Source organism: Eretmochelys imbricata, chromosome 14 (assembly GCF_965152235.1).
Source record: "Eretmochelys imbricata isolate rEreImb1 chromosome 14, rEreImb1.hap1, whole genome shotgun sequence".
NCBI classification, from domain to species: domain Eukaryota; kingdom Metazoa; phylum Chordata; order Testudines; family Cheloniidae; genus Eretmochelys; species Eretmochelys imbricata.
The window spans coordinates 19,856,074-19,868,826 of record NC_135585.1 but is presented as its reverse complement, the minus strand read 5'-3'; the positions used below and the strand labels follow the sequence as shown (position 1 = coordinate 19,868,826).

The following is a 12,753-nucleotide window of genomic DNA, read 5'->3' as shown; positions in this document are numbered from 1 at the left end:
AGTCTACATGTTGGGAGGTACCAGAGAAAGACAGAAGGGCAGTCCATGCTCTCTTTACCATAGCCTGAGGGGGACGGTATGAGGATCATTACTTTGATCTTCAAGAAATCCTTGTGCTTAGAAGGTACCAATTCCAGTACCACCACTGATGCTGCTTGAGATTGCTTGCTCTGAGGTTTCTCATATGCGATATGCTAGAGGTCTTTTTAGGTGGTACAAGAGATACCAAGCGTCAGTGGTACGCATATCGGGGTGCAAGGTGTCCTTGTTCCAAAGTCAAGAAGGTGACTTTCCCCTTCTTTTGGTCTCTCTTTCAGGAGAATGAAGTCTCTTTTCTTTTTAGTCTTGAAGATTTTGTAGAGTCCCAGGGTCTTTGCTTACCAGAGCACTGGAGCAGACTGCATGCCTGAGGCTGATATAATGGGGCGGGGGTAGGGAGATCTCAGAAAGCACTCAAAGCAGTAGTTTCAGTGTGTCCTCTCAGTTTTCTGGGTGTGCTTTTGAATCTGGGGCAAACCTGGCACTTGAAGAGGACGTGAGTCTCTCCAGAGCAGCTACAATGCCCATTGCTGAGAGGGAAGGTCTTGTGACAGGTCCGACAGAGTTTGGAGCCTGGGCTCTTGGACATAATCCCATAGGAAAGGCTTCAGATAAAGAGATCATCTGGAGCCTAGGCTCTGAGCAGGTGAAAAGGAAGCATGGAGCATGACCCTAGGCACCCCTCCAGTCACACCCTATACACTATTGCAATGATTTTTGTATAAAATATGCCTTGTGAGGTATCATTTGACAAACACCACACTGGTCAATAACATCATTATAAAATATACATAACAATGCTGTGTGTAAAATTATGGATAAAATTATGCTTTAAAGTCTGTGACAAAAAAGTGTTTCAACCAGATATGTCAGGGGGATTTGATAAATACGTTTTCTTCAGACAATGGAAAGATGCTGACACCTCAAACAAGGTGTCCCCCAAATTCAACTGGCTATTCATTCATATCGGAGGTTGAAGTAGGAAAAGATAATTTTCATAGTAGCAACCACCATCAGAGGATAAACCAGCATGGAGCCTTATCTTCCAGACCTCATGGCTCCTTTACTAAGCAGAAAGTAATTCACTTTATATAGAGGTACCCTTCAGAGAATACATCTCAAAGGTTCATTGAACTATAAAGAGAGGGGGAACAAACACCTAAATTATCCTACACCTTAAGGAGACAAAGAAACCAAGCGATTTGACCTCTGTGAACAGGTCCTAGTCAAGCCAGCCAGTAAAAAGCTGGTGGGTGAGAGAAAAAACATCTTGAACATCTTGCTAGATTAATTTTGTGTATGTTTTCACTTTTATTTGTTTGTAACCATTTTTGATTGTATCCCTTATACTTGAACTCAGTTAAAACCTCTGTTTGTCAATACATTTGTTTTATTATTAATCTAAACCAACCCAGTGCTGTGTTTGAACTGGAGTGATGGTTAACTCCAGCTAAGCAACAAGCAGCTGTGTTTTTATCTCTTTAAAGGAGCAATAGGCTTTATTACTTCTCTGGATGTTCCAGGAAAGGGCTGGACATTTCAAGGCAAACATTTCAGGATACTGGGGAAAGCGTTGGAGTCACCATGGCCAGGAGTAACCAAGGCTGGTGGTGACCAGAGTATGTGGCTCTGGTGTAACAAACAGGCTGCTGGAGTCAGACCAGCTGAACCAGGGCTGCTTAACACATACAGTCTCAGTGCATGCTTGTATGATGGCTGGGAGTGTCCAGACAGAGAGCTACAGAAGCAGAGCATTTTAAGGCACTCAGGGTTACAGGACAAGCAGTGACATCCTCTCACTGGTCTGGGTTGCACCCCATAACATGACATGGAGAACCCCTCGAGAGCACAAGCTGTGCTAAAATAAAATTGGAAAATAATAAAACCATAATTACACATGCCCTAAAAAAATACGCATTTCAACCACACCTATGCCTTTTAATTAAGAATTTGGAAGATAAGGCAAGTAGTAATGGCCTGAAGAGTAAATTTAGGATAGAATAATATTGTTAACAGAACGATAGTGGCAGAGGAATAGACTACCAAAAGCAAAGATAAATTTACTGTCTATGTGAATAATGTAGGGAATGCAAAAAAGAGGGTCAGACTAGATAGAATGTTTTTTTCCTGGTCATTGTATCTAGAATATGCTTTTTTAAAGAAATCCCAGAGATTGTTTCTGCTTTTGAGAGACATCCATCAAAGACACCAACCATACTGTCATCTCAGTGTCATTAAGGGTGAATCTCGGCCCCTTTGAAGTCAATGGCAGTTTTAGCATTGATTTCAATGGAGTATATCATCCCAGCCACAAAGAGCAGAAGAGGACTTCCTCCAGTGCTCTTCAATGCCGTTGGTCAGATAGAGATGGACAATACTGAGTAATCTCCTTTAGGTCTGACTGCACTACCTACCTGTGTGACATTCCTAGTTTCTGCAAGCCGAAGGAGTGAGTCACAGGTGTCCTCACTCCTTGTCTCCTGCACACTCAATGGACCAAGAACATATTTATGAATAAAGTGAATATGCTTCCCAGACAACTTTTAAAAGCTTGTGATTGGAATTCACCAATAAAAGTTCTACAGTGTTCACTGAAACAAAGTATGGATTTTAATCAGCATGTAGTTATAGGGGATATAAACAACCTCTAGCCAATAAACAGCCTGTGCCCTGATATCTTACCGTTGTCTCTGTTAATCCACCGACAGACACCGTGAGACCCAGCAGTACATAATACTGATATGTTGTCAAACCCAAAAGCTGTGTGATTCGAGGGAAGGCTTGTGAGGGGGCATTCCAGTTTAAAGTTACAGCCTCTGACCTGTCCAGAGAAAAGAAAATTATCATGCGTTTGTATCTTAATATCTCTCTGCATAGAATCCGGGAATGCATCCCCATTGTGAGAAAGCATATGTAATGGAAGAAATACACTCAGAAGTGTATAAATCACCTTAATCATTGTTATTTCAGGATATGGGAAAAGTGCAATGAAAAATGAAGAGTACTTACCTTGTAGTAATTGATGTTCTTTGAGATGTGTGATCCCTATGGGTATTCACTGTGGGTGCACATCCGCTCCATGTGCCTGAGACCAGAAGATTTTTCAGGAGCAATTTTCACTGGTCCAAGCCTGCGCCCTACACCACCAGCCCAAGGGACTCTCCAGTTCCCGCCCTACCACAAATCAAGCATGATCTGAGCAGAGAGGAAGGAGTGTGGGTCGTGGAATACCCATAAGGACTACACATCTCAAGAACTCATTACTGTAAGATAAGTAACCTTCATTTCTTCAAGTGCTGGTTCCTATACAGACATTCACTGTGGGTGAACCCCAAGCAATACTCATTAAGGAGGGTGTGAGGATATATGCTGCACCACCAATCACAAGATCACTAAACCAAAGAACACATCCAAGGATGAAGCTTGAACCAATTTTTCAATCATTTCTCCATCAGAGCAGCCAATAGTTGAGGTAGGGGAATATCAGACTGCCTTGCTGATGAACACTGGATGCTACAGGAGAGAGTACCTTTGTAAACGCTGTCAGGAGGCCAAAAGGAAGACCCCTGTACTGAAAGTGTTCCAGGCCCACCATAAAGCTCAGGAATCACCAGTGTCCTAAATTAATGTCTATATGGAAGTAGGCATCCTTCAGATCAAGGGCTGAAAAGCAGTTGCCTTCATTTAAGGAGATGACTGAGGCCAAGATGGTTATCCTGAATCTTAAATGACATATGAAGACATTCAGCCATCTGAGGTCCAGGATAGGTTTCCAGTCCTCCTTTTTGGGAGCCAGGAAATATCTGGAGTAAAAGCTCTTGTCCCAGTGGTAAGAGTGATATAGTCTGTATCTCCTCAGGTGAATTAGGGAGTCGCCCTCTTGTTTGAGAAATGTCTCGTGAAAAGGGTGCCTGAAGAGGGGTTTTGTAGAACGGGCAGAAAGGAATTCTACAGTGTACTCTGCCAAGATGGTTTCCAGATCCTATTTGCCAATGTGTTATGCTGCCACATCAGAAGGAAACAGCCCAGATGGCCACCGAAGGGTGCACTGAGTGGTTGAGTGGAGAAAGGTTGACTTCTTGGTGGGAGGCTGGGAGTGAAAGGAGGATGGTGGTGGAGTAATTCTGCCTCTGCACGGCATCCTTTGGAATGTCTTACGTGGTTCAAAGACCCTTTGATGATAGAAGAGCTGAGAGGCAGGATAGTTTCTATGAGAATATGGCCTAGAATATTTCCTCCGGGATGCAGGGGGATATATTCCCAAAGAGCTGAGCATGCCATGGACAGTCCTTAAGGCAATGGAGTAATTCACCAGTTCTCTAACTAAACAGATTTTTACCCTTGAAGGGGAGATTTTCCACTGTTGCCTAGACCTCTCTGGGGGACCCTGAGGATTGCAGCCATGAAGTCTGCTCATGATAACCAAAATCATCACGGAGCATGAGCTGTATCCACTGCACTGAGTGACGCTTTGGCAACTAGTTTCCTTTAATCAAGGATAGCCTGGGGTCTAAACTCCTGTGGCAGTTTGTTAGCGAATTATGACAGTTTATTGTAATTAGTAAAGTCATACTTGGACATTAATACCTAGTAATTCACTACACGGAAAAGGAGGCTGGCAGACAGGAAGTTCTTTCTGCCAAAGAGATCTAGCCTCTTGGTATCCTTGTCCAAAAAAGTGGAGCTAGATGGCATAATCTGTTACGTTCTGTGACAACCTGGGCCACGAGAGAGTTCAGATTACAATGGGAAAATTAATATTCCCCACCGTTGGATGGAACAAAATACTTCTTTTCTGCCATTTTCAGGATGAGGTCAAATGTAGCTAGGGTGTAGAAACCTTAAGAGGTCCAAATAGTGCCTATAATCATCTGGTGGTGAGGATGAGGCCAGTGTCATTTGCTCGTCTAGAGAGAAGGAAGAAAGAGCTGCTGGTGGACTGGCTGTTCTACTTCCTAACCCTAACCCAAAATACAACATGGTTTTACAAAAGGTAGATCGTACCAAAGCCAACCTTATCTCCTTCTTTGAGGAGGTAACAGATTTTTTAGATAAAGGAAATGCAGTGGATCTAATTTACCTAGATTTCAGTAATGGCATTTGATACGGTTCCACATGGGGAATTATTTGCTAAATTGGAAAAGATGGGGATCAATATGAAAATCGAAAGGTGGATAAGGAACTGGTTAAAGGGGAGACTACAACAGGTCATACTGAAAGGTGAACTGTCAGGCTGGAGGGAGATTACCAGTGGAGTTCCTCAAGGATCGGTTTTGGGACCAATCTTATTTAATCTTTTTATTACTGACCCTGGCACAAAAAAAGTGGGAATGTGCTAATAAAGTTTGCGGATGACACGAAGCTGGGAGGTATTGCCAATACAGAGAAGGACCGGGGATATCATACAGGAAGAACTGGATGACCTTGTAAATTGGAGTAATAGTAATAGGATGAAATTTAATAGTGAAAAGTGCAAGGTCATGCATTTAGGGTTTAGTAACAAGAATTTTTGTTATAAACTGGGGACGTATCACTTGGAAGTAACAGAGGAGGAGAAGGACCTCGGAGTATTGGTTGATCACAGGATGACTATGAGCCGCCAATGTGATATGGCCATGAAAAAAGCTAATGTGGTCCTGGGATGCATTAGGAGAGGTATTTCCAGTAGAGATAAGGAGGTGTTAGTACCGTTATACAAGGCACCGGTGAGACCTCATCTGGAATATTGTGTGCTGTTCTGGTCTCCCATGTTTAAGAAGGATGAATTCAAACTGGAACAAGTACAGAGATGGGCTACTAGGATGATCCGAGGAATGGAAAACCTGTCTTATAAAGTGAGCTGTAGCTCACGAAAGCTCATGCTCAAATAAATTGGTTAGTCTCTAAGGTGCCACAAGTACTCCTTTTCTTTCTGTCTTATGAAAGAAGACTCAAAGAGCTTGGCTTGTTTAGCCTAACCAAAAGAAGACTGAGGGGAGATATGATTGCTCTCTCTATATATATATCAGAGGGCTAAATACCAGGGAGGGAGAGGAATTATTTAAGCTCAGTACCAATGGGGACACAAGAACAAATGGATATAAACTGGCCATCAGGAAGTTTAGACTTGAAATTAGACGAAGGTTTCTAACCATCAGAGGAGTGAAGTTCTGGAATAGCCTTCCAAGGGAAGCAGTGGAGGCAAAAAGACATATCTGGCTTCAAGACTAAGCTTGATATGTTTATGGAGGGGATGGTATGATGGGATAGCCTAATTTTGGGCAATTCATTGATCTTTGACTATTAGCAGTAAATATGCCCAATAGCCTGTGATGGGACGCTAGACAGGGTGGGATCTGAGTTATTACAGAGAATTCTTTCCTGGATGTCTGGCTGGTGAGTCTTGCCTACATGCTCAGGGTTTAGCTGATCATCATATTTGGAGTTGGGAAGGAATTTTCCCCCAGAGCAGACTGGCAGAGGCCCTGGGGGTTTTTCGCCTTCCTCTGCAGCGTGGGCACGGGTCACTTGCTGGAGGATTCTCTGCACCTTGAAGTCTTTAAACCACGATTTGAGGACTTCAATAGCTCAGACATAGGTCAGGGGTTTGTTACAGGAGTGGGTGGGTGAGATTCTGTGGCCTGCATTGTGCATGAGGTCAGACTAGACGATCATAATGGTCCCTTCTGACAAAGTCTATGATTCCTTGAGGTACTCTGCATGAGGAGATTCTCTAGGCTCCTCCCTGGTAGGGGACCTCTATCCATTTTATTGTCCAGGGTCCTCATCATCAAGGGGCCTACTGTAAGGGTCCCAGAGATTCCGTATGGCCAGTGGGTAGGATTGTATAGGTATGACAGACAGACCCATGGAGTACCATTGGTCCCTAGGCTAATGTGCTCCACGGGGATGAGATGGGACCTGGAAGGCTCTGAAAGCCCTGTCAGGGAAGCTCCTGGTATTGCCGATTGTGATCATTGGAGGAATAAGAATCATCTGAGTCTACTGATGGAGCCAGTGGTACTACTCATAACACTCGGACTAGAGGAAGGAACTGGCAAGTGGCATACCAATGTCAGCACCTCTACTCCACAACTTGGGGCTGGTGAGCGACGTGACATCAGTGTACAGGTATCCCTGGACAAAACTGGATCTGAAAGGCTCAACAATTCTGGATCCATGTAGATTGCCAAGTCCTCAAGCAGGGAATATCAAGACTTAACAGGCGGAGGGTGAGAGGGGCTTGTAATGTAGGTGGATCTGCCGTTGCAGGCTTGGGTCCGGCAGTCTTCTTGCAATTCAGTACTGCTGCTACAGAAGCTGAACAGTTCCTTCTGTCCTTAGATGGTGCAAGGAATGGTCCTGCCCCTTGTGTAGATGGTTTTGGAGCGTTCACTGCTCTTGGTATGGTCAGTGCTGGCACATGTTCTCCGTGAGCTCTAGACACACCTGTACCTGGGTGTGAAGTCTCATTTGGTACTGAGGGTAACAGAAGGGTGGAATCCCCCTCCCCCCACCAATAAAGAAAACTACCTAACACCAACAGCTAACTAAGAAAAAAAATTACATACATGAAATTCAGGTAGAAAAGCTAGCAGAAGCCTGGGACATTGGAGGGTTCGGTGTCAAACCATGAGCAGTAGAAAGGAACTGGAGAGTCTGTCTCCCCTGATGCCCTCGCTTCACAGCATAAGGAAGGCAGAGGGTGCAGACACAGACCAATAGACATTACTACAGAAAAACATCTTCTGGCTTCATGCACATCCACAGTGAATGCCCACTGGGACCAGCATTAAAAGAAGAACTTCAATCACTGCAATATCATTAAGGGTGCATCAAATTAAATCATATGACAAAACTAACACTTTTTGAGTTAAATGCCCATTTTATTTTATTTTGTCTATATTTCATAATTTTTATACATTCTTTCAATCCTTACCATATATTCAGCCACATACCGCAATTTCCAACTCCTCCTTAAATACTCTATAAAATCTCATTGTGCATTTGCATACAGTAGCTAAATTAAGTAAGTTTTGCTATATACATTTTAAATTTCCATTGGCATAGAGCACCTCCTCCAATGGAATTGCCCGTAGAAAGAAATCCTAGTTTGCTTGGGCATTTTTACACACTAATTTATTCATTACATTGACGTAGACCAGGAAGGATTTTCACAGACAGGTTCCAACCCACAAGCCCTCCTTAATAAATTAGAAGGTGATAAAGATCTAGATTACCTTGGAAATATCCTCTCCAATTCTTCCCGGTGGGGTATGTACGAAATCGGAGGGTTGTCAAAGTACAGAAGAGTGAGGAACACAGATCCTGCATGAGCACGAAATCTATCTATTTTTTCAGCCGATTGCTGGGCCACACAGCACATAAGCTGTTTACAGCTACAAATTAAGAGACAAAAAACTAATTCAATCCATCACATCACAATAAATAAATAAATGTACATACTTTAAACAGAAATTGCTTGAAATGGTTAAAAATAATTTCTTGCACCCACTGCACTATCTAAAATATTGAACTGTGGAATGGGATTGCTGTTTTATTCTATTTCTTTTTATAGTGAACATTTAGATAATGCATGACATTATCTACTGTGGTAAAGAATCTTTAAGAACAGCCACAAGTTAATTTGTAAAACACCTCCAGATCCAAACAACTAGATGATAGTAATATTAACTATACCTTGCACTCACATAGCACCTTCCATCCAGAAAGATACCAAGATGCTTTTCATGGACTGGATGTTGTATATGGATCACCAGTGAAATTCAGCCACCATTAAGTTTGGAATGTAGCAAAAACTCTGTTGTAACTGTTTAATTGAGTCATTACTTCACCTTTTTTATGTGTCTGTCCAACCCAACCTGTTTTTCTTCCCCTAACTCATGTATCTAGATTGTAAGTCCTTCAGGAAAGAGAACTCTCCCCTCTATGAGGCTCCACCATACCTTTGGGCATGGCACAAATTACAATAGTAGCAAATGAAAGAAACAAGACAGGTGAGGGTAATATCCTTTATTGGGTCGGCTTCGTTTGGTGGAAGAGACAAGCTTTCAAGCTTTTCAGAGCTCTTCTTCAGATCTGGAAATAGTAACCAGTGTGTTACAGCTACATACAAGATGGGTCAGATAGTTAAGTACAAGGAGTTAAAACATGTTGCAGGAGACCACTTCAAATAAAGTGGGCAATTGACACCACTGCAGTCATAGGACAAAGGAGGGTTAGTGGGTTACAAATTGCTGTAATGAGCCACAGAACCCGATATCATAACAAATGTGGAGAATTAGAAGAATTCTTCCACAACAAAGATACCACCACCCACAACTACTACAATTAATGCCCCCCAACAATCATAAGAAAGAATGAATAATCTCATTGGACACCCCTACTAGACAAAACTACACAGCTGATCATTATATCAATTGCTTAGGGGGGAAAATCGACTGTGAAATCCTTAACAGAACATCACATCCACCACAATCTCTCCACTGTGGACGGGACAGCAATACAGTTCCTGAAATCCAGACATCAGATAATGATCAAACAGCATACAAAAGGGGGGAACCCACTGTAGTCTTCAATTATGACATCAGTGAGGTCAACTGACAACTGTCAGACACCACGTACTATAAAGAACTCCACCTCATACCACAATTCACCCAGGAATATCAAATCCTTCCCAAAACTTCAAGAGAAACTCTACAACCTCATCCCCCAAAAACCCAACCCAGGGACCTTCTACATGCTTCCCAAGATACACAAACAAGAGAACCCAGGCAAACCCATTATGTCTGTCCATGGCTCTCTTTCTGAAGTAATATTAGGACTCTCAGAAACCATCCTCAAACCACTCAGCACACAAAGGGCCAGTTTCCTCCACGACACAACTTACTATCTCCAGAAACTCCACAACATTAACCGTCTCCTGCAGAACACCATCCTTGCCACCATGGATGTCACCTCCCTATATACCAGCATCCCTCACCATGACAGCATTGCCTCAAATATTTACAAGGCAATAGACAACATTTATATATCCATCCCAAACACATCACCACATACTTCCATTTCATCCCCACCTACAACAATTTTACATTTAAATAACAAACTTTCTCCAAACTATGGGAACAGCCATGGGTACACTAGGGTGGCTCTCCAATATGCCAACCTCTTCATGGACCACCTCGAGGAAGAATTTCTTGAAAAATACACACAAAACCAACTATATGCCTGAGATACATTGAAGATATTTCCATTTTCTGGACAGGTGACCTAAACTCCCTCAGATTTCCACCACAACTTCAACCACCACTGACCCATCCATCAAATTCTCTCTAGAACAGTCACACACCACCACTGACTTCCTGGCTGCCACTATGAGCTTCAACAGTGGAACCCTACAGACAACTACATACAAGAAACCCATGGATCGCTACACTTACCTCCACAGATCCAGTAACAATCCCTGACACACCAAGAAATCGGTTATCTACAGCCAGGCACTCAGATGTCACAGAATATGCTCCCAGGAAAAAGCCTGGGATAAACAGCTTAACACTCTTAAAACCACTTTCATCATAAAAGGACACTCCACCAGAGAAGTAGATTTCATCATGGAATAGATCACCCAAATGCCCCGAGAGAACCTGTTTCAATACAACTTGGGAAAAAACCCAACCAACTGCACAACCCTAGTTGTCCCCTACCATCCCACACTGGAACCCATATGGGGTATCAACAAAAAATTAAAGCCCATACTTGATATGGACCACATCCTGAAAGAAATCTTTCATGAACCACCTCTGTTAGCTTTCAAACAACTCCCCAACCTCACTATGCTCATCATCAGAAGCAAGCTCCCCACAGACCTGGACACACCACTCAAAGCAGCACCAGACCCTACCAGAACAACAGATGCAAAATGTGTGGACATTTCTCCACTGCTACCCTAATCAATATTCCCCACAAGACCTTTCAAGATCCATGGGTCCTACTAATGCCTATCACAACACGTGGCACAACTCATCCAGGGCATCAAATGCCCCAACAACTACTATGTGGGTGAAATCAGACAATCATTCCACTCTCAAACAAACTCACACAGAAAAACGATAAAAGACAAAAACACCTCATCACCCATTAGTGAACACTTTTCATAAAGCCATCACTACATATCTGCCCTCTCAGTTTTCATGCTCAAAGCAAATCTGGACAATCCCTTCAAAAGACAAGCCTCGGAACATAAATGAATCACTCCGTTAAACACTGCAAATCATGACCTCAAAAAAGGACACTGACTGCAGAGGTATCAATTGCTCACTTCATTTTAAGTGGTCTCCTGCCACACGTGTTAGCCCCTTATGTTTAACAATCTGTCCCACCCTGTATATAGCTGTGACACTCTGAAAAAAGAAAAGGAGGACTTGTGGCACCTTAGAGACTAACCAATTTATTTGAGCATGAGCTTTCGTGAGCTACAGCTCACTTCATCGGATGCAGCAGACTTTATATACACACAGAGAATATGAAACAATACCTCCTCCCACCCCACTGTCCTGCTGGTAATAGCTTATCTAAAGTGATCATCAAGTTGGGCCATTTCTGGACAGTGGGGTGGGAGGAGGTATTGTTTCATATTCTCTGAGTGTATATAAAGTCTGCTGCAGTTTCCACGGTATGCATCCGATGAAGTGAGCTGTAGCTCACGAAAGCTCATGCTCAAATAAATTGGTTAGTCTCTAAGATGCCACAAATACTCCTTTTCTTTTTGCGAATACAGACTAACATGGCTGTTACTCTGAAACCTGAAATGTGACACTCTGGTTACCTTTTCCAGACCTGAAGAAGAGCTCTGTGAAGCTTCAAACCTTGTCTCTTCCACCAAAAGAAGTTGGTCCAACTGAAGATATTACCCTCACCCACCTTGTCTTTCCCATATCCTAGGATCAATATGGTTATAACACTACTGCAAATAGTAGTAGTAAATATAACTAGAATTACTTGCATTATAGTTTAATCAGGACACCCAGGCTAACGCACCCATTTTAGCAAATATGACAAGATTTTTCATCTTCTGTCAAGCCATCAGGCTTACTATTTTAAGTATCATCTAAAATTTAACTTCTGGGACAACAAACTATTGCATAGAATCAGTTGAGGCATAGGATAAGTACCGTTTCAAAGAGTTCACTTACTACAGCACCAAGAATTTTCTGTACAGGTCTCTCAATAAATAACTAATAATCATAATAAAAGGAAAAGGTGCACTGTCAAGGTTCCTTCCCCACACTGAACTCTAGGGTACAGATGTGGGGACCTGCATGAAAGACCCCCTAAGCTTATTTTTACCAGCTTAGGTTAAAACTTCCCCAAGGTACAAACTTTTACCATTTGTCCTTGGACCTTATGCTGCCACCACCAAAGTGTTACACAAAGAACAGGGAAAGAACCCACTTGGAAACGTTTCCCCCCCCCCCATAATATCCCCCCAAGCCCTACACCCCCTTTCCTGGGGAAGGCTTCATAAAAAATCCTCACCAATTTGTATAGGTGAACACAGACCCAAACCCTTGAATCTTAAGAACAATGAAAAAGCAACCAGGTTCTTAACAGAAGAATTTTAATTAAAGAAAAGATAAAAGAATCACCTCTGTAATCAGGATGGTGAATACTTTACAGGGTAATTAGATTCAAAATATAGAGAATCCCTCTAGGCAA

At 42.6% G+C, this 12,753-nt stretch overlaps 1 protein-coding gene across 1 annotated transcript in view; it reads right to left on the bottom strand.

The window, feature by feature from the left end:
* Positions 1-12,753, bottom strand: part of TBCD (tubulin folding cofactor D) — a 252,362-nt gene that overhangs the window by 41,014 nt on the left and 198,595 nt on the right. The window contains exons 32-33 of the mRNA XM_077833123.1: positions 8,259-8,417; positions 2,722-2,860 (exon numbers count right to left, since the gene is read on the bottom strand). Of these exons, the coding sequence (XP_077689249.1) occupies positions 2,722-2,860; positions 8,259-8,417 (298 nt within the window). The remainder of the gene's footprint in view (positions 1-2,721; positions 2,861-8,258; positions 8,418-12,753) is intronic.